The sequence below is a fragment of the Marmota monax genome, unplaced genomic scaffold (assembly GCF_021218885.2).
Source record: "Marmota monax isolate L192 unplaced genomic scaffold, Marmota_monax_Labrador192_F-V1.1 WCK01_AAM20220418_F8-fsc00050, whole genome shotgun sequence".
Lineage (NCBI taxonomy): Eukaryota > Metazoa > Chordata > Mammalia > Rodentia > Sciuridae > Marmota > Marmota monax.
The window spans coordinates 7,225,778-7,247,756 of record NW_026694552.1 but is presented as its reverse complement, the minus strand read 5'-3'; the positions used below and the strand labels follow the sequence as shown (position 1 = coordinate 7,247,756).

The 21,979-nt window shown below is 38.1% G+C and overlaps 1 protein-coding gene across 1 annotated transcript in view; it reads right to left on the bottom strand.

Moving 5' to 3' along the window:
- Positions 1-16,438: 16,438 nt before the first annotated feature.
- The window catches only part of Col4a5 (collagen type IV alpha 5 chain), a 225,974-nt gene continuing 220,433 nt past the window's right edge, over positions 16,439-21,979 (bottom strand). The window contains exons 48-51 of the mRNA XM_046420818.2: positions 21,375-21,552; positions 19,396-19,510; positions 18,894-19,066; positions 16,439-17,648 (exon numbers count right to left, since the gene is read on the bottom strand). Of these exons, the coding sequence (XP_046276774.1) occupies positions 17,567-17,648; positions 18,894-19,066; positions 19,396-19,510; positions 21,375-21,552 (548 nt within the window). The 3' untranslated portion in view covers positions 16,439-17,566. The remainder of the gene's footprint in view (positions 17,649-18,893; positions 19,067-19,395; positions 19,511-21,374; positions 21,553-21,979) is intronic.

The window sequence follows — 21,979 nt, the reverse complement described above, 5'->3', positions numbered from 1 at the left end:
AAGAGCCATATCCCTTATGAATAAAGAAAGATGAAAAAATTCTCAAAAATATCAGCAAACGAAATTCAGCATCATGTTAGCATGATTATATACCAGAAGTAAGTGGTATTTACATTTAAATTAATCAATGTAATACATCTAAATAATAGAATAAAAGAAAAATCCCCATATGATTATCTCAATTGATGCAGAAAAAAGCATTTCACAGTATCCAATATCTTTTTTTTTTTTTTTTGGACTCACTGGGGATTGGACCCAGGGGTTCTCAGCCACTGAGCCACATCTTCAGCACTTTTTTATATTTCATTTAGAGGCAGGGGCTCACTGAGTTGCTCAGGGCCTCACTAAGTTGAGTATCCAATACCTTTTCATGATTAAAAGCAGCCAACACTAGGAATACAAGGGAACTTTCTCAACCTGATAAAAAGCATATATGAAAAACCCACAGCTAACATCATACTTAATAGTGAAGGAGTGAAACTTTGGATCAACAACTAGAAAAAAATCCAATTTCTTTAGTGAAACTTTCCTCCTTGGATCAACAACTAGAAAAAAATCCAATTTCTTTTTTTTTTTTTTAAATTGGTGCTGGAGATCTGAACACAGGGCTTTGCACTTTCTATGCATATGCTCTGAGCTACAGTACATCTCTTGCCCTTATTATTTCCTTTTTTTATATTTATTCTATTTTAGGTGCTTAACCAGCACTTTCTACATCTATTTTTAGTATTTATTTTTTAGTTGTAGTTGAACACAATACCTTTATTTTATTTATTTATTTTTACGTGGTGCTGAGAATTGAACCCAGGGCCTCACACGTGCTAGGTAAGTGTTCTACCGCTGAGCCACAACCCCAGCCCCTGTACAATTTTTTTTTTTTTTTTTTTTAATTTTGAGACAGAGAGCATACACCAAGCACTAAGCGGCCGAGTTCCAGCTCCCGGAACTTCCCTGGCCCGGGGCTAGGAGCCCGCGGAAACTGCTTCTCAGTCCGGGTCCTGCTGAGGGCCGGTCAGGACTCACCCGTTGCTTTGGTTGCCCGGCAAGGGGAACGAAATGCTGCCATTCGCATAGGATACCAACATGGCAGAGATCTGATGTCATCAGAAAGCGGCGGAGGAGAGAACTTCATCAATACCAGCGGCAACATAAACAGTTGGTCTCCTGGTAGGGGGGGTGAGGCACAGACACCCGAGTCTCCTCAATTTGTCGTCGAGCCAGAGGGGAGGAGCCGGGCCGCCGCCAGCGCCCGGAGCAGGCCCAGCGGCTCGCCAGCGTGGTGACTGAGTGACCCCAATTGGAGAGGGGGCGGAGCGGAGCCGCCACCCGCACCCGCAAGGTGGGCAGACCCGCGACCCAGTGGTACATGGGCGTGGTAGGAGGGGCAGGGCAGAGCCGCCGTTCGCGCTTGCAAGGTAAACTGACCTGTGACAGCCTGGCGGGTCAGGCCCAGTGGCCTGCCAGTGTGGTACACATGTCACCCCAACTGGAGTAGGGGCAGAGCAGATCCTTCTCCCACGCCCGGATCAGGCCCTGCCGGTGTGGTGGCCACGTGACCCCAATTGGATTGGGGGCGGAGCGGAACCGCCACCCGTGCCCGCAGGGTGAGCAGACCTGTGACCAGCCTGAAGATCAGGCCCAGGGGTCCGCAGGCGTGGTAGGAGGGGCAGGGCAGATCCGCCGCCCGCGCCTCCAAGGTAGGCAGACCTGCAACAGACCGGCGGATCAGGCCCAGGAGCCTGCCGGCATGGTACACACACCACCCTAATTGGAGTAGGGGCAGAGCAGAGTCGCCGCCCGTGCCAGGAACAGGCCCAGCGTCCTCCAGGCGGGGTAGTCACGACACCCCAATTGGAGTAGGGGCAGAGCAGAGCCTCCACCCGTGCCCGAAAGGTGGGCAGATCTGCGACCGGCCAGCGGGACAGGCCCAGCGGCCTGCCGGTACGACAGACACGTCACCCCATTTGGAGTAGGGGCAGAGTAGAGCCGCCGCCCGCGCCTGCAGGGTAGGCAAACCTGCAACCGACCAGCAGATCAGGCCCGGTGGCCTGCTGGCGTGGTACACTCGTCACCCCAATTGGAGTAGGGGCAGAACAGAGCTGCCACCAGCACCCAGAACAGGCCCAGTGACCTGCCAGCGTGGTAGTCACGACACCCCAATTGGAATAAGGAGAGAGCAGAGCCGCCGCCCGCGCCTGCAGGAAAGATACCCAAGCAGTATGAAAAGACAAGGAAAGAAAGGACCACAAGCAATGCAGGTCAACACAACTTTAGAAGAGGTAACAGCTGCAGCAGATGGAATGTCAGATAAAGAATTCAGGATATACATGCTTCAGATGATCTGGAGTATCAACGAAGACATTAAACAGCAAAATCAGACAATGAAAGATCACTTCGACAATGAATTACGCAAACAAATCCAGGAAGCAAAGGATCAACTATACAGGGAGATAGAGGTTATAAAAAACAAACAAACAGAAATCCTAGAAATGCAGGAAGCAATAAACCAACTTAAAAACTCAATGGAGAATACTACCAGCAGAGTAGAACACTTAGAAGATAGAACATCAGACAATGAAGACAAAGTATTTCAACTGGAAAAGAACATAGACAGCTCAGCAAGACTGTTAAGAAACCATGAGCAGAACATCCAAGAAATATGGGATAACATTAAGAGACCAAACTTAAGAGTCATTGGGATACAGGAAGGTACAGAGCTCCAAACCAAAGGAATAAGCAGTCTATTCAATGAAATAATACGAGAAAACTTCCCAGACTTGAAGAATGAGACAGAATCCCAAATCCTAGAAGCCTACAGGACGCCGAATGTGCAAAATCATAAGAGATCCACACCTAGACACATTATAATGAAGATGCCCAACATACAGAATAAGGAGAGAATTTTAAAAGCTACAAGAGAAAGGAAGCAGATTACATTTAGGGGTAAGCCAATCAGGATAACAGCTGATCTTTCAACACAGACTCTGAAAGCTAGAAGATCCTGGAATAACATATTTCAAACAGTGAAAGAAAATGGGTTCCAACCAAGAATTGTATATCCAGCGAAATTAAGCTTCAGGATGGAAGATGAAATTAAAACCCTCCACGATAAACAAAAGTTAAAAGAATTTGCAGCTAGAAAACCATCTCTTCAAAACATCCTCGGCAAAACATTACAGGAAGAGGAAATGGAAAATAACAATGAAAACCAACAGTGGGAGGTAGGACAGTAAAGGGGGGGAAAATAATCAAAGAGGAAAACAAACCATGTTTAGTAACAGAAATAAACAAATATGGCTGGAAGAACAACCCATATCTCAATAATAACCCTAAATGTTAATGGCTTAAGCTCACCAATTAAGAGACACAGGCTAGTAGAATGGATCACAAAACAAGACCCGACAATATGCTGCCTACAGGAGACGCATTTCATAGGAAAAGACATAGATAGGCTGAAGGTGAAAGGTTGGGAAAAATCATATCACTCATATGGACTTCGGAAACAAGCAGGAGTGTCCATACTCATATCAAATAAAATAGATTTCAAGCCAAAGTTAATCAAAAGGGATAAAGAGGGACACTACATACTGCTTAAGGGAACCATACACCAACAAGACATAACAATCATAAATATTTATGTCCCAAACAATGGTGCAGCTATGTTCGTCAAACAAACTCTTCTCAAGTTCAAGAGTCTAATAGACCACCATACCATAATCATGGGAGACTTCAACACACCTCTCTCGCCACTGGACAGATCTTCCAAACAAAAGTTGAATAAGGAAACTATAGAACTCAATAACACTATTAATAACCTAGACCTAATTGACATATATAGAGTATACCACCCAACATCAAGCAGTTACACTTTTTTCTCAGCAGCACATGGATCCTTCTCAAAAATAGATCATATATTATGTCACAGGGCAACTCTTAGACAATATAAAGGAGTAGAGATAATACCATGCATCTTATCTGATCATAATGGAATGAAACTGAAAATCAACGATAAAAGAAGGAAGGAAAAAGCATACATCACTTGGAGAATGAACAATAGGTTACTGAATGATCAATGGGTTATAGAAGACATCAAGGAGGAAATTAAAAAATTCTTAGAGATAAATGAAAACACAGACACAACATATCGGAATCTATGGGACACATTGAAAGAAGTTCTAAGGGAAAATTCATTGCTTGGAGTTCATTCCTTAAAAAAAGAAAAAAACCAACAAATAAATGATCTCATACTTCATCTCAAAATCCTTGAAAAAGAAGAGCAAAACAACAGCAAAAGAAGTAGAAGGCAAGAAATAAAATCAGAGCTGAAATTAATGAAATCGAAACAAAAGAAACAATTGAAAAAATTGACAAAACTAAAAGTTGGTTCTTTGAAAAAATAAACAAAATCGACAGACCCTTAGCGATGCTAGCGAAGAGAAGAAGAGAGAGAACTCAAATTACTAGCATACGGGATGAAAAAGGCAATATCACAACAAACACTTCAGAAATACAGAAGATAATCAAAAACTATTTTGAATCCTTATACTCCAATAAATTAGAAGATAGTGAAGGCATAGATAAATTTCTTAAGTCATATGATCTGCCCAGATTGAGTCAGGAGGATATAGAAAACCTAAACAGACCAATATCAATTGAGGAAATAGAAGAAACCATAAAAAGACTACCAACTAAGAAAAGCCCAGGACCGGATGGGTATACAGCAGAATTTTACAAAACCTTTAAAGAAGAACTAATACCAATACTTTTCAAGCTACTTCAGGAAATAGAAAAAGAGGGAGAACTTCCAAATTCATTCTATGAGGCCAACATCACCCTGATACCTAAACCAGACAAAGACACTTCAAAGAAAGAAAACTACAGGCCAATATCTCTAATGAACCTAGATGCAAAAATCCCCAACAAAATTCTGGCGAATCGGATACAAAAACATATCAAAAAAATTGTACACCATGATCAAGTAGGATTCATCCCTGGGATGCAAGGCTGGTTCAATATACGAAAATCAATAAATGTTATTCACCACATCAATAGACTTAAAAATAAGAACCATATGATCATCTCGATAGATGCAGAAAAAGCATTCGACAAAGTACAGCATCCCTTTAAGTTCAAAACTCTAGAAAAACTAGGGATAACAGGAACATACCTCAATATTGTAAAAGCAATCTATGCTAAGCCTCAGGCTAGCATCATTCTGAATGGAGAAAAACTGAAGGCATTCCCTCTAAAATCTGGAACAAGGCAGGGATGCCCTCTCTCTCCACTTCTGTTCAACATAGTTCTCGAAACACTGGCCAGAGCAATTAGACAGATGAAAGAAATTAAAGGCATAAAAATAGGAAAAGAAGAACTTAAATTATCACTATTTGCAGATGACATGATTCTATACCTAGCAGACCCAAAAGGCTCTACAAAGAAACTATTAGAGCTAATAAATGAATTCAGCAAAGTGGCAGGATATAAAATCAACACGCATAAATCAAAGGCATTCCTGTATATCAGTGACAAATCCTCTGAAATGGAAATGAGGACAACCACTCCATTCAAAATATCTTCCAAAAAAATAAAATACTTGGGAATCAACCTAACAAAAGAGGTGAAAGACTTATACAATGAAAACTACAGAACCCTAAAGAGAGAAATAGAAGAAGATCTTAGAAGATGGAAAAATATACCCTGTTCATGGATAGGCAGAACTAACATCATCAAAATGGCGATATTACCAAAAGTTCTCTATAGGTTTAATGCAATGCCAATCAAAATCCCAATGGCATTTCTTGTAGAAATAGAGAAAGCAATCATGAAATTCATATGGAAAAATAAAAGACCCAGAATAGCAAAAACAATGCTAAGCAGGAAGTGTGAATCAGGCGGTATAGCGATACCAGACTTCAAACTATACTACACAGCAATAGTAACAAAAACAGCATGGTACTGGTACCAAAACAGGCGGGTGGACCAATGGTACAGAATAGAGGACACAGAAACCAATCCACAAAACTACAACTATCTTATATTTGATAAAGGGGCTAAAAGCATGCAATGGAGGAAGGATAGCATCTTCAACAAATGGTGCTGGGAAAACTGGAAATCCATATGCAACAAAATGAAACTGAATCCCTTTCTCTCGCCATGCACAAAAGTGAATTCAAAATGGATCAAGGAGCTTGATATCAAATCAGAGACACGCCGTCTGATAGAAGAAAAAGTTGGCTACGATCTACATTCAGTGGGGTCGGGCTCCAAATTCCTCAATAGGACACCCATAGCACAAAAGTTAATAACTAGAATCAACAAATGGGACTTACTCAAACTAAAAAGTTTTTTCTCAGCAAAAGAAACAATAAGAGTGATAAATAGGGAGCCTACACCCTGGGAACAAATCTTTACTCCTCACACTTCAGATAGAGCCCTAATATCCAGAGTATACAAAGAACTCAAAAAATTAGACAATAAGAGAACAAACAACCCAATCAACAAATGGGCCAGGGACCTGAACAGACACTTCTCAGAGGAAGACATACAGTCAATCAACAAGTACATGAAAAAATGCTCAACATCTCTAGCTGTCAGAGAAATGCAAATCAAAACCACCCTAAGATACCATCTCACTCCAGTAAGACTGGCAGCCATTAGGAAGTCAAACAACAACAAGTGCTGGCAAGGATGTGGGGAAAAGGGTACACTTGTACATTGCTGGTGGGACTGCAGATTGGTGCAGCCAATTTGGAAAGCAGTATGGAGATTTCTTGGAAAGCTGGGAATGGAGCCACCATTTGACCCAGGTATTCCCCTTCTTGGTCTATTCCCTAAAGACCTAAAAAGAGCATGCTACAGGGACACTGCTACATCGATGTTCATAGCAGCACAGTTCACAATAGCAAGACTGTGGAACCAACCTAGATGCCCTTCAATAGACGAATGGATAAAAAAAATGTGGCATTTATACACAATGGAGTATTACTCTGCATTAAAAAATGACAAAATCATAGAATTTACAGGGAAATGGATGGCATTAGAGCAGATTATGCTAAGTGAAGCTAGCCAATCCCTAAAAAACAAATGCCAAATGTCTTCTTTGATATAAGGAGAGTAACTAAGATCAGAGTAGGGACGAAGAGCAGGAGAAGAAGATTAACATTTAACAGGGATGAGAGGTGGGAGGGAAAGGGAGAGAGAAGGGAAATTGCATGGTAATGGAAGGAGACCCTCAGGGTTATACAGTGGAGGGGGTAGAGAGAGAGGAGGGGAGGGGAGGGGAGGGGAGAGGTGGGGAGGGGGGAGGGTGGAGGATGGGAAAGGCAGCGGAGCACAACAGACACTAGTATGGCAATATGTAAATCAATGGATGTGTAACTGATGTGATTCTGCAATCTGTGTATGGGGTGAAGGTGGGAGTTCATAACCCACTTGAATCAAAGTGTGGAATATGATATGTCAAGAAATTTGTAATGTTTTGAACAACCCACAATAAAAAATTAAAAAAAAAATTTGAGACAGTGTCTCACTAAGTTGCTTAGGGCCTCACTAAGTTGCTTAGGGCTTCAAACTGTTGAGGCTGGCCTCAACCTTGCAATCCTCCTGTGTCAGCCTCCCCAGTGGCTGGGATTATAGGCACACACCACCATGTGTGGCTTAGGTTTTCTATTTACTATCATACTGAAGTCTCTAGCCTGATTCAATCAGATGAAAATAAATACATAAAAACATAAAGAGTATAAAAGGAAGAAATTATGTTTATTTGTGAATAACATGACCTTATATAGAGAAAATTTCAAGGCATTCACTAAAATACTATTAGAGATAATAAATGCATCAGCAAACTTTCAGGATATAAGATCAAATATATCTTTTAAAAAAGGAGCCAGGTATAGAAGGTGGCAATGTCAGCTACTCTGGAGGCTGAAACAGGAAGATTGTGAGTTGGAGGCTAGTGGAGGCAATTTAGCAAGACCCTGTCTAAGAATAAAATAATAAGGACTGGGGATGTAGCTTGGTGGTAGAGAGCTTGACTAGCATGAATGGAGGCTCTGAGTTTGATCTGAGCAAAAAAAGAAAACGAAAAACAAACAACAAACTAACAAAAACAAAAACAAAAAACAAAGCAGTTATATTTCTATATACCGGAAATTAACAATCTAAAAAGATGGAAATTAAGAGCAATTTCATTTACAGTAAAATCAAAAAGAACAAACTAAACAAAATAAGTGTAAGACTTACATACTAAAAACTACAAAACACTGAAAGAAATTAAAAAAGACCAATATAAAAGGGAAAACATCATGTGGTCATGGAATGAAAGACTTAGTAGTGTTAAAATATAATATTTCCCAAAGCAATGTACAGATTCAATAAAAATCTATCAGAATCCTAGTTAGCCACCCCCTGCTAATTGATTCTAAAATTCATACAGAATTACAAAGGAGCCTGACCAGTCAAAACAATCTTGAAAAAGAACAAAAGTGTAATACTCAAACCCAGTTATTTCAGAACTTACTATGAAGTTACAATAATCAAGATTGTGTGGTACTAGAATAAAGACAGACAAGAATTTCAATGCAATAGAATTTAATATCCAGAAATAAATGAATAGCATCCACAGTCAATTGTTTTTTAATTAATTAATTTTAATTAGGTACATATTCAATTATTTTTTGATAAGGGTATCAAGACAATTTAGCCCAGAGGGAAAGAATAGGTTTATTTTTGGGGGGAGGGAGTAATGTGGATTGAATTCAGGGGCACTTGACCACTGAGCCACATCCCCAGCCCTATTTTGTATTTCATTAGAGACAGGGTCTCACTGAGTTGCTTAGAACGTCACTTTTGCTGAGGCTGCCTTTGAATTCCGGATTCTCCTGCCTCAGCCTCCCAAGCTACTGGGATTACAGAAGTGCATGCCACTGCACCCGGCTAATTGTTTTTTTAACATGGTGCTGGAATGACTGAATAGCCACATGCAAAAAAATTAATTTGCACTCTTATCTCACTTCATGTGTAAAAGCTAATTTAAAATGGATAAAGGCTTAAATGTAAGACCCAAAATAATAGAATTTTTGGAAAAAAAAACAGAGGGTCACTCTTCATGCCTCCAACTAGGAAAGGGTGTCTTAGATATGACACCAAACAAGAAGAAATAAAAGGAAGAAAAAAATAAATAAGATTTTATCAAAATTAATACATCTTGTGCTTTAATGGATACCACCAAGAAAATACAAAAGCAACCTTCCAAATGAGAGAAATCTTTGGAAGTTGAATATCTGATAAGGGGCTACCATCCATAATCTATAACATACTCTTACAAGTCAGCAATAAAAAGACAACCCAGTTTAAAAACGGGCAAAGCTTAAAAGTAGACATTTGTTCAAAGAAGTATACAGATGGCTAATAATCATCATTAGTCATTAGGGAAATGCAAATCAAAAGCACAATGAGAAGCTACTTCACATTCATTGGGGTGGCCATAATTAAAAACAGACAAAGAACAAGTTTCAGTAGGATGTGGAAAAAATTGGAACCCTCGTGTGTTGCTGGTAGGAATAGAAGTTAGAGCAACTACAGTAGGAAATGGTTTGGCAGTTTCCTCTGGAAACCAAATATAGAACTATAATACATCTGCCAGGCGCAGTGATGCACACCTGTAATCTCAGTGGCTCAGGAGGCTGAGGCAAGAGGATCTCAAGTTCAAAGCCAGCCTCATCATCTTAATAAAGTACTGAGAATCTCAGTGAGATCCTGACTCTAGATAGAATATTTTTAAAAAGAGGAACTGGGGATGTGGGTCAGTGGTTAAGCATCCCTGGTTTCAAACCTGTGTACCCCACCCCCCCAAAAAAAAAGAAAGAAAAGAAAAACAAAAAACCAAAACTACTATATAACCCAGATAATCTACTCCTAGGTATATGTCTGAATGAATGGAAACAAGTACTCAAATAAATACTTCTACATGAATGTTCACAGCAGCATTATTCACAATCACCAAAAGGTTGCAGGATTCAATTCAACACAAATGTTGATGGATAAGTGGATAAAGAAAATGTGGTCCATCCATACAATAGATTATTATGCCACATACAAAACAATGCATTACTCATACATCCTATAATGCAAATAAATCTTGAAAACATTATGCTAACTGATAGAAACCCAGCAAAAAAAGGGGCACAAGTTGTATGATTCCACCTATATGAAACATCCAGAATTAGTAAATTCACAGAGACAGAAAGCAGACAGGTGGCTGTCAGGGATTGGGTGGAGAAGAAATGAGGATGTACTGCTTAATGAACATGAAGTTTTCTTTTGGGATGAGGAAAATATTTTGCAACTAGATAGAGGTGGTGGTTGCACAACATTGGGGACATATTCAATGCCGCTTGAATTGTTTACTTGAAAATAGTTAGTTTTGGGATTAGGGTGTAGCTCAGTGGCAGAGCACTTGCCTAACAACGCACAAAGCCCTGTATTTGATTCTCAGTCCTGAAAAAAAATAGTTGATTTTGCCAGGCATGGTGTCCCACACCTGAAGTAGGAGGATCACAAGTTTGAGGGCAGCCTCTGCAACTTAGCAAGACTCAATCTGAAAAAAGTTTAAAAAATAAAATAAAGGGACTGGGGTGTAATTCAGTGATAGAGCATCTGTGAATTCAATCCTCTGTATGGGAAAAAAATGGTTTTATGTAATACAAATCTCACCTCATTTAAGTAATGAAGAAATGAAGAACTGAAATTAAGATTTTTCAATATGGTAGAATTCTTCTCTTACACCCCCCCTTCCTCAAAGCAATGTACAGAAAAATCATTCAGATTAATAATGTCCTATAATGAGAAAAAGCAAGAAGGGATGTCCAGGGCACCAAACCTTGGCCCTCCTTGATAAATTTTTGCTAATTATGTCATATTTTCTCCTAAACCTTTTTACTTACTCAAATAATGAATTGTACCGTCTCTCAAACTTCCTTTTTTGAGCTTAAAAAATTACTCCTGTTGTCATTCTAAACTGATGAATAAAGCCTACTTCCTGTGGGTTTTCCATTGGAAAAAAAAAAGAAATGAAATACTGGCATATGCTACAACATGGATGCTAGAGTCTTGAACACATAACGGTAAGTTCAAGAAGCCAGAAGCAAAAGGCCATACACGGTATGACTGCAATTCTATGAAGTGCCTGGAATAGGCAAAACTATAGAGACAGAAAGGACACTGTGGATTGCCTAGGGCTGAGGGCAGGAGGGATAGGGAAATAGGGAGAAACTGCTAATGGGCATGGGGTTACTTTTTGGGGTGACAAAAATGTTCTGGATTTAGATCATGATGATGATTGAACTGCATTATAAATATGCTAAAGACCATTAAATTGTACCTTTTAAGAGGGCAAATTTTATAGTATGAGTTATATCTAATAAAAAAGAGAATGTACTGTTCAAAGAAAAATAATAATGTAGTATGAGGATTCTAACACATAAGGGTAAACTGTAAGAAAATAATAACACAAAGCTCATGAGGGGAGAACTGAAAGTATACCATTGTAACATTTTTATAGCATATAGGAAGACGTACTATGTGACTTGAATATAGACTATGATAAGTTAAAGATGAATATCAAACTCTAAAATTAATGATGAATATCAATGATGAATATCAAACTCTAGCCACTAAATTAACCAAATTAATTGATATGCTATAAAGGGGGTTAGTTGAATCAGAAAAAAAAATAACTAATCTAAAACAAGGCAGACAAATAGACAAAGTACAAATGGGACAAAGAGAAAACAATAAGATGATAGATTCAAATTGAACCTTAGCAATAACCACACTAAATGCACTCTATTAAAAAGCAAAGACTGCCCAGTTTTATAAAAATTTAAGATCCAACTACATGCACTCCCAGAAATGTATTTCAAATAGAAAGGTTTGAAATTGCTGGGCACAGTGGCCCATACCTGTAATTCAAGTGAATTGGGAGGCTGAGGCAGGATGATTGCAAGTTTGAGGCCAGCCTCAGCAAATTAGGGAGGGCCTAAGCAACTGTCTCAGAATAAAACATTAAAAGGACTGGGGACGTAGCTCAGTGTTAAAATGCCTCTGTGTTTAATTCCCAGTACCAAAAAAGAAAAGAAAAAAAAAAGATTTACAGTAAAATAATGGGAAGGAAAACCAAGTATCATGTTGACATACACACACACACACACACAAAAAAAAAAAACTGAAAAAGTATATGGACAAATTGCCATCTTTGTAAATTTCAGTGTGAAGAATATTAACATTTTCTTTACCATATTGCCATTACCCTAATGAAAAAATGAATAGTTTCACTAAAAGGACATGGCAAATACAAATATTTATGCATCTATCTACAGATTATTAAAATAGATGAAGCAAAACCAGAGCTTCAAGGTGAAAAGCCTTAGCGCATTTTCATGCACCCAAGGCCACTTCTGCTTGCTTAGAGGATGAAAGAAACAGAAGGTTTCCTAGGGTAGAAGGTAGTGATGGTGAGAATGGCCTCAGGCTGTTATCACTTCACACTCCATGGGGGGTGGAGCTCTATTCTGTGGCTGGTCTTAAGGTGGGCAAGAGCTGCTACATCTGAAAGTGCTAGTCAATTTAAGAACACTCTTAAAACCCAGCTTTAATTTTTTTTTAAGTTGTAGGTGGACACAATACCTTTATTTATTTTTTTTTAATGTGATGCTGAGGATCGAACCCAGGGCCTCACATGTGCTAGGTAAGCATTCCATGCTGAGCCACAGGCCCAGCCCTTAATCCCCATTTTAAACCCAGTAACCTCAAAGCCAGGCTTATTTCCTGAGTATTGTTAAACTAAGCAGGGCCTTATTTCAGCCTAGAGGGTTCTCAACTTTAACATTTCCTGCCTCTGTAATCTGATAAATAATGCTTTACTATTTGGCCCATTTGGCTTGCTGTTTATTCATCTGATCTACATCCTAAATTTCTGCTGAAAGGAGCCAAATTACAAAAACTACTACATATGAAATATCACTAATGGTGGATATAGTTAGCAAACTCATGTTGTTTCTGTGTGTTTATGTATATTAAATGTAAATAAGATTTAATTTCCCCTCCCCAGAGTACTATCTGTAATTCAAGTGAATTGAGAAGCTGAGACAAGAGGATTGCAAGTTAGAGACCAGCCTCATCAATTTAGGGAGGCTCTAAGCAACTGTCTCAGAACAAAAAATTAAAAGGACTAGGGATGTATGGTCTCAGATTTATATCATTAGTATGTAGTAGAGTTTGCAGACCAGACAATTCAATTTGCAAGAGCCCATCTTGATTCAAAAGTTCTGAAGAAGCTCACATGAGGTGGGCATCAGGCTGGACCCATAAGGTTTTCTTTTTTGTGGGGGGTACCAGGGATTGAACTTGGGGACACTTGACCACTGAGCCACATTCCAGCCCTATTTTGCATTTTCTTTAGAGAAAAGTCTCACCAAGTTGCTAGTGCCTCACTTTTCCTGAACTTAGGATCCTCCTGCCTCAGGCATGCACCACCAGGTTTTCTTTAGCTACAGAGGCTTACACCAGACAGACGGGAATGCCCCCAAGGTACAGCAAATTCATTACAAGTTTCCTGTGTCCAAGGGCTAATTCCAAAGGGTCTCAGGTGCCACAGTGGTACTATGAAAAGCACTTATTCTTACCTGGGAACCAAGATTTCCAAAACACGCAGTATAGCACTTCTCAGAAGGCAGAAAGCCTTGTACTTGAACCCTATGAATCACTATCACAATGGATCTGATTTTCTTGAAACACACATCTTCATGGCTAGAAGATGAGTAGATTTTTGGGAGAAGAATTTAGTAACTTGTCCTGTGGTTTGGGGAAAGTCATTGACCATTCCAAGGCTCAACTTTTCATCTCTCAATTGAAGTCCAATCCTTGTATTGTTTGAATGCATCAGTTGTTGAGGCTTAACTGAAATATGTAAAGAATGACATTTTAATGAAAACTACATAAAGTTTTACACTTATTGCTACTGAGGCATTCAAGGTAGTCTTCTTTAAAGCCCAAGTAAGGGTCAAATTATTGTCAGAGAAAGATACACAGATATGACATCTGGGTTAAAGGCAGAGTAGTATATTTCTTCTCCAGAGTATATACTAAGGTGACTATATCATTCTAATTGACTTTGGACTGCTATCCACCATGGTACCTTACAGCTAATAAGCATTCAATAAATGTTTGTAAATGTAGAACTTGGGAGACAGGCTTATCTGGATTTGATTCCTTCAAAGTCTCAGTTTGTGACTATTTCCACCATACAAACCTTCAAAGCACACTGAATACATTTTTTTAAAAACACAACTAAAAAAACCCCACTGCTCTTAAGATGGGAATGACATATGACTTACAAATATTATTCAGTTTATTTTGGAGCTGCCTAGGGATGAAGATGTTTGCATAGCCCAGCCTGAGGAAAGAGCTTCTCTTCCAAAGAAGCCAATTGAAGTATTGGCCAAACAAAAGCGATTTCTCTTTGCTTTTGTATTGAAAGGCCTGGAAGTGCTACCAGAGCCAATTCCTAGCCATAGCCTCTTAGGGCTGGGAATATAGCTCAGTCGGTAGGGTGTTGTCTCACATATACAAGGCACTGAGTTCAATCCCCAACACCACCAAAAAAAAAGAAAAGAAAGAAAGAAAAGGCCTAATTAGGCTTTTAGGAGGAGAATCTTTGAGAGCTAAACTGCCCCTTAGTTTTGGATACAGAAATGGGGAATCTGGGTCATCTTTTAGAATATTTGCCATTGAGTTTTATGAAGTTGAAAGAATTCATGAAACTTAAAACAAGGACTCTGGAGGTAAGGCTTTAGATAAAACCCACCTCCACCATCAACAATGAACTCAAGGAATCATTATAAATGCTCATTTATTTTTATAGGCAATAGTGCCCTCTTGTGTTAACTTCTGAATAAACTTTTGATGGCTTGGCATAACCAGTGAGTTTTCAATTAATGATGCTAATTGAGGCAAAGAACCTCCTAGGCACCATAAGAACTAGAAAGGGGTTTTCAAATTCCATTGGATGGGAAAAAACTCTATAAAATTACAAAGTGTCCAACAGAACCACCATAGAACCTCCTTTGGAAGTGAGTACAATACCAACATGGCATTAGCTTGCAGATCAAGCCAACATGCTATAAAAGAAAAAGGAAATGTATCAAAGTAAAAGGAATTACATATACAATTCCTCCAGTGGAAATGGTGTTACCAGGAGTTATCTTCCAAATAAGAAGTATATACCAGGAGTAGAGGTTTCCACAGACCAACTCTTCCACATAGCTGTGGAACATTAGGATTTTGTTCCTACATAACATTGGAATCAAGATATATTTATTAACTGGTAAAACCACATTTGGTTAACATTCCTATTTGGTAGTCAAACCAGCTGATTAAGCAGAGCATCTCATTTACTGCTTGTCCATGTTGGAAAACCATTGACTGCAGATTACTGAAAACTTATCAAGGCAACTACTAGAACAGCTGGCTCAAGAGTAACTTTGGGATAATCAGTGGTAAAGAATGGTCAATAATATTAAGGTCTTGGAAGGGATTGGGTCTTTGTACTTCAAACAACCAAGCTGGGCTGGGGAATGTTAAAGGATTTAAGAACAATTTGAAAGTCAGGAGGTTCTTTTTGAGCCAAGGTCTTCAACCGATATGTATGAGAGGGAATGCTACAAACAGCAAAACCTATAGAATTAGTATTTGCATCTCGAACTCAAGGGGCAATCTTCGAATGTACACCATGTTGAAAAATCCATGGAATGTAATATGGCATTTTCAGTTAGTTTCTATCACCCATCACCTTTTTCATGCATGGGGCTACATGGGAAAAATGCTAAAATTTACAACTGATAAGCCAAAATCAACAAAATTATTCATTACCATTGTTGAGATCCCAAATTTTACCACCACAGAAGTCTAAGTTTTGATTTTACAAGGGTTCATATTAGGATCATTTTGATTGTTTTATACTTTAGCTCTAACATACAATTTTGTTATAATGGCTTTTAATGCCTTTTATTTTTAGCAAGTCCTCAACTATTTTAGAGAGCTACATGTGATTCAACCTTAATCATTAGGAATATTAACTCACTAATCTGCTTTAAACATTATTAATAATTCTTCCAAATAGAAACTAGTTCTGCCCCCTTTCTCAACAACACAATGTTAAGATATTTGTTGTCTCAAAAATACCTTCTAATAGATTGATTTCTTCATTGGTAAAAGTTTACATTACTATGTTTTCTATCAGCTATCAGAATGATCCAAGTCTCCAGAAGCTGATTCCCTGAGAAAGGAATAATTGTTGATGTTCAGATATGTAGCCTATCTGGAAATGAGCAGGTGAGCAGGTTTTTACACATAGGCTGAAGAGACACACAGCAAACCATCCTTACAACATATATCTTTAATTAAATTGATATTGGTGAGTTAAAAAACATTCAGTGAGAAGATGACAGCTAGGGCAATAAGGTATCCTATGACTATTTATAATAAAATGTTTAAAATAAAAAAGAGTAAAAAACATTGATTGGCTTTTTGTAATTGAAGAGGGAAGTCTAAGTAAGTATTGTCTTCCCAGTTCTTGTAGATGTGAGACCACAGGAGACTAATTCTTACATAAGAAGCACCAGGGAAAAAAAAAGTTAAGTTTGTGTGGTAAATTTGTTCTCAAAATTGTCGGGGAGTTTGCCCAGTAAGGGATGAACAGAAACAAGATGTCAAAAACATCCAAACAGGGGGCATTTGTCTTGGAGAATATAGCAAGAAAAGAAACTACTCCATTGGATATTATCATTTGATATGTAATACGAACCTTTAAAATTCTGATTAAAGTGGCTAAAATGACCTATATTTTTAAAAAAATCAAATAAGAACTTAGGGGATAAAACTCAAAATAAATTTACTCTCAGTAGTAATGGTGTAAGAGTATAAATTCTCTCACATATAAAATCTTGCTGTCTGTATTCTAGGCATTCTTACATTTTCTGTTAAGAGTGATTCATTCCAGGTCACATCTAAATGACTCAACATTTTGAGCAAAAAGGTTGTTTACATAATATACACATTCTTTACTTACAGAGCAAAATAAGCTTAACACTTTTATATTAAAAACCTGGGATACAGTAGGATTAGTAGCACCATGAAAAATAATTCTTCCCCCAAACTGCAGTCTTTTATTTTACTCAGTGTGATTCTTCTCTTAATTGAATTTTTAATGTGCTGTTTTACTAACTGGGCAAAATATATAATCTTCATCTTCTAATCCTTGGAGAAATCATTCTGGACCCATAAAGTAAATTCACTTCCTGATTTCTTTCATAAAAAAATGAGAGGCCTTGCTCTGACACATTGCTGAGGTACATCTGAATCTTCATGGTTACTAGTCAGCATGCTCTCTTGGTCATATATAGTAGCACCATTGGTGATAGCAGTGGTAAAATTGGGGAGAGTGAGACAATGAATCCTGGGAATTTTATATATATGTCACATTTAAAAACACAACAAATTCTTCAAAATGTTATGTCCTCTTCATGCACACTTGGCATCGGCTAATACGCGTTCTCAAGTCTCCTGCTTTCAGTGTTTCTGACTGAGGTTTACTGAGAAGTAAGAAAGAAGACAATTAGAATTACCTTTTCTGACTTCAATTCTTTAACATTTTGATATTTCAATTGTATTATTGATTTAAATCCACACCCAAACATTCTCTTTGTGTTAAGTGGCTCAACTGATTGATTCAATGGTTTACTTCTGAGCAATGTGACCTAATGAGTGACTCACATGGAACAAAAGCCACTACTGGACAAAGGCATTTTTGTGACTGTTTTCCCCACCAGTTATCTTGTATATTTGTTTCTCCTTCTCTTTCTCTGATACATTTTCTGATGTTCCTTGAATGAAAAAGATCCAGGTAACTGATGATCAGTATTTGATAAGGACCATAAGAAAAGTATCAGGGAGGGAAAAGAAAGGTACTGGAGAATGACAGTGATCAAATTATATTATGTGCATGTTCAAATATGGCATAATGAATTCCATTCTGTATAATCACAATGCTTCAATAGAAAAGAAAAACACTGACAAATGATAAAAAAAGAAAAATATCAAGTAAAGATAACTCAAAAGAACGATCACATAAAAACAATAAAGGTATCCTGAAAATAAATTTCAGTAGATTGAAGTATCCTGAGGTGCAAATATTATGCGTGATCTTATGCATTCAAACACTTGGATGAGAGCCTTTAAAACATTCTTTGGCCAGGCACGGAGGCACATGCCTATAATCCCAGCAGCTCAGGAAGCTGAGGCAGGAGGATCCCAAGTTTGAGAAAATCTTCAGCAACTTACCAAGGCCCTAAGCAACTTAATGAGACCCTGTCTCAAAATAAAAAATAAAATGGGCTGGGGATGTGGCTCAATAGTTAAGCATCCTTGGGATGAAGATATGGTACCAAAAAGAAACAAACAAAAAATGAATAACATTCTGGGAAAGGAGATCATTGAATTAGAGTAGAAAACACAGATCACAGCTTCCATTCCTGGGTTGGTCTCATTCTAGTAGATGAGCTGCTGCCTTTTTATTAAACAGGTCACAAACAGTTCCTTGTCTCTGTTTTGTTATTGAAAGAAGACTAGTGAGCCATCTCTAACCATACTCATCAACATTGGTCAGGTTTGTTTTCTTGAACTGAGTCAGAGAGATGAGGAAAACAAGCAAGAAAAAAGGACACAGTCCAATAAATTCCCAACATTTGTTAGGGATAAACCACCCATGAATTTTCTCTTTCTTCCCTGTCATCTCTGAAGGAAGCTTTGGACCTGAATTAAAGCCATAAGTACCTTACCTGAACATGTCTGACACATCTACAGTTGCCAGCCAAAAGCTATAGGAGTTGGCATAGTAGTTACATGTTCCCCGCCCATGACATTCGATGAAGGGAGCTGAACGAAACTCTTCCAAACAGGATCCAGGGGAAGCCAGGGCTTGACCTGAGCCCTCTGCTCCTGCACTTGTATGCTAAAAATACAAGAAAAAAATGTGCCACAATACTATGTGCCATAACATCTTAGTGAATATCCAGTGAGGTGTAACTAGCTTAGTTTCACAAATACAGGACCAGAGGTAACAATAGTCTCCACATCAAGGGCGGTCTACAAAAGCAAACAGGTAAATTATGAAAATATATTATAGAAAATGTGTAAGGGGGAACACAGTGCTTCAACAGAAGCTATTTGAGGTTCAAGCTTCTTACTGTGCAAGTTATAGGGATTCCTCAAACGGGTGAGAAATAAACATAGGATGGACAGTGAATTATAATGACAAAAGCAAGGAAGAGTGTTTTATACCATCATGAAGGAATAACCAATCCACAGAGAATCCCATCCTTGAGGACAATGTGGAATCTGGATGGTCTGACTATGAACTGCAATCACCACAGCTGGAGCTTCACATACTGCACATCTGGTAAAGAAAAGGGAGAGAGAACATAATTTACAGAGTGAGTATATGGTAAGTAGCAACACTGCTTCTTTGGAAGCCTTCCTGATAGGGAGGCCCATTAAGGTATCTTTAGGGCTGAGAAAAAGAGGAAACAGCACTTTGAGAATTGGGTTTGCATAAGCACTATCTTCTAATATACAAAAAAATTATAAACTGAAACTATAAACATTTTTCAGGAAACTAGGAACCACTGCTATAACATTTCACTTTATATTCTGCCTTGATTTTTAGTATTCATACTCCTATAGTCCATGCCATAAGTGTTCTAAGAGTCTGATTAAGTGCATTTCATATACTACTTGCTATCAAAGTGCTCAGTGAAAGAGTAGACATTTAGTGACGTTACAACTATGGTTAAGAATAATGTCTGGTAAGCTGGAAAACACAAATAGACAGTTGCTTAACCTCTGCTCATTATTCTTAGTCCAAAGCATACTTATTAACAATAGTATTTGGCCATATCCAAATAACTACAACATATCCAGAATGGTGGGCAGGTGTTCAGGCACTTGAAGATGTGGCTGAAAAATTCAAAATCAAGTAAAACAGCAACACATTAAATACAAATGAGTCTACCAGATTGTTAATAGGGGACCTCTTGAAGTATGACTTAGACCAAATTAGCCCCTTTTGCCTACATATTACGTTTAGAGAACTTTTTACTCCTCAAAGTTAAGACTGATAAAACTATTGCTCACATATGCAAGCACACACACATTCTCTAAGGATTTAGGCAAATATATTTAAAAGGGCATCTTGAGTTTGTTACAAAGACTAAATGAGGTTTAATCTTTATATTCACTGTTACAGGAACTATACTTTCCAGTGATTCATCCTTTACAGTTATTGGAACCCTAGATCATGACCAGAATAAAAGTGCCAATGTCCAACATTCTTGGGAGATTGAGTTAAATAGGGTTCCAAGGCTCCAAAACCCCAGGAAATCACTATTTAAAGTACCATTCTCCTCTTCATTACTCATGGGCCAAATCTTAGCTATCACTTTCTCCTTCCCGCAGCTAATCAACTGCCAAATCCTATCTATCCTAATAATGTGATAAGTGTCCCCCACTGGAAGATCTAATCCATTCACATCAGGACTAAGGCAATTCTATCCAATCTAACTGGTCTCTACCTCATGACTATCCCTTCTGGAATCCATGTTATAAACTGATGGCTTTTTAAATCTTCCCTGAGGTGTAGCTCAAAAATTTGGTAGTCTCCTCATAATATACCAAATAAATTCCGAGCTATGATTGGTACTGAAAGTATCCTACCATCTGAGCCCAAGCTAACTTTCTAATCATTTCTCCACATGCAATTGTTAAATACTATGTTCTAGCTACAGTAATGTATTACTCATTCTCATTTTCTCTGCCTAGTATGTCTTTTCCTTTTATATTGGTCTATACCTCAAATTCTTTCAATCCATCATGGACAGATCAGTTTAAATACATTTTTTTCCATACAGCTAACTAGATTTTGCCAATTGAAATTAAATCCATTTCCCTATGATTTTTAATGTTTCTATTAATCCATCATAGCATTTAGCCCAAACCTGTCATATATCAGATTGGTTTATGTATATTTATCTAATGATTAGACTATAGTTTTTGTATACTACACTATGTGTATCATAGGACCTGGTGGCAATCAGATCCCCAATAAATACAGATCAAACTAAAACGACTGAATTGAATATTAAAAAGCACAACTGTTTACTTAATTGGGAGGAATATCATCAGATTATTAGCTGTAGACTAATTTCTGACTACTTAAACTAACTGGGGGTTGGTAAAAGTCAAAAGATAAACCATTGCCTCACCGACTAATGAATGGCTGGATGCTCTGGCCCTTCAGGGGTTCCATGCTCATTGGCATGGGCTCTGGGGTGGAAAGCCAGTAAGAATAGTCATTTCTTGAAGCAAAGTTGCAAACATTATTGATGTTGCAGAACATGAAAGGCATCGTACTAAAGCGACGAAGGCAGCTGCCAGCTGTCCCTAGGAAGAATTGGAAAGAGAAAGAGGAAGGACTGCATTATGATAACACCTTAGTTTCTTCTAAAACAGTAACAAACAATCTTTCAAAAAGGAAGATGACATTTTTTAGATAATACCTGCACTTTCTTATATTCTAAGATTTACTCATATCTTAACATTTCTAAAATCAAGATATATTTTTTAAGAAATATTTTTAGTTGTAGATGGACACAATAACTTTATTGTTTATTTAGTTTTTTATGTGGTGCTGGGGATTGAACCCAGTACCTCACACGTGCTAGGCAAGTGCTCTACCACTGAGCCATAACCCATGCCCATAAAATCAGGATATAATTTACAATTTATGAGACATTTTTTGTTCTATCTCATTATGTATTTCCCAGTGCTACTTTTTAACTGGTGATGCATCTTGTTAACAATAATATAT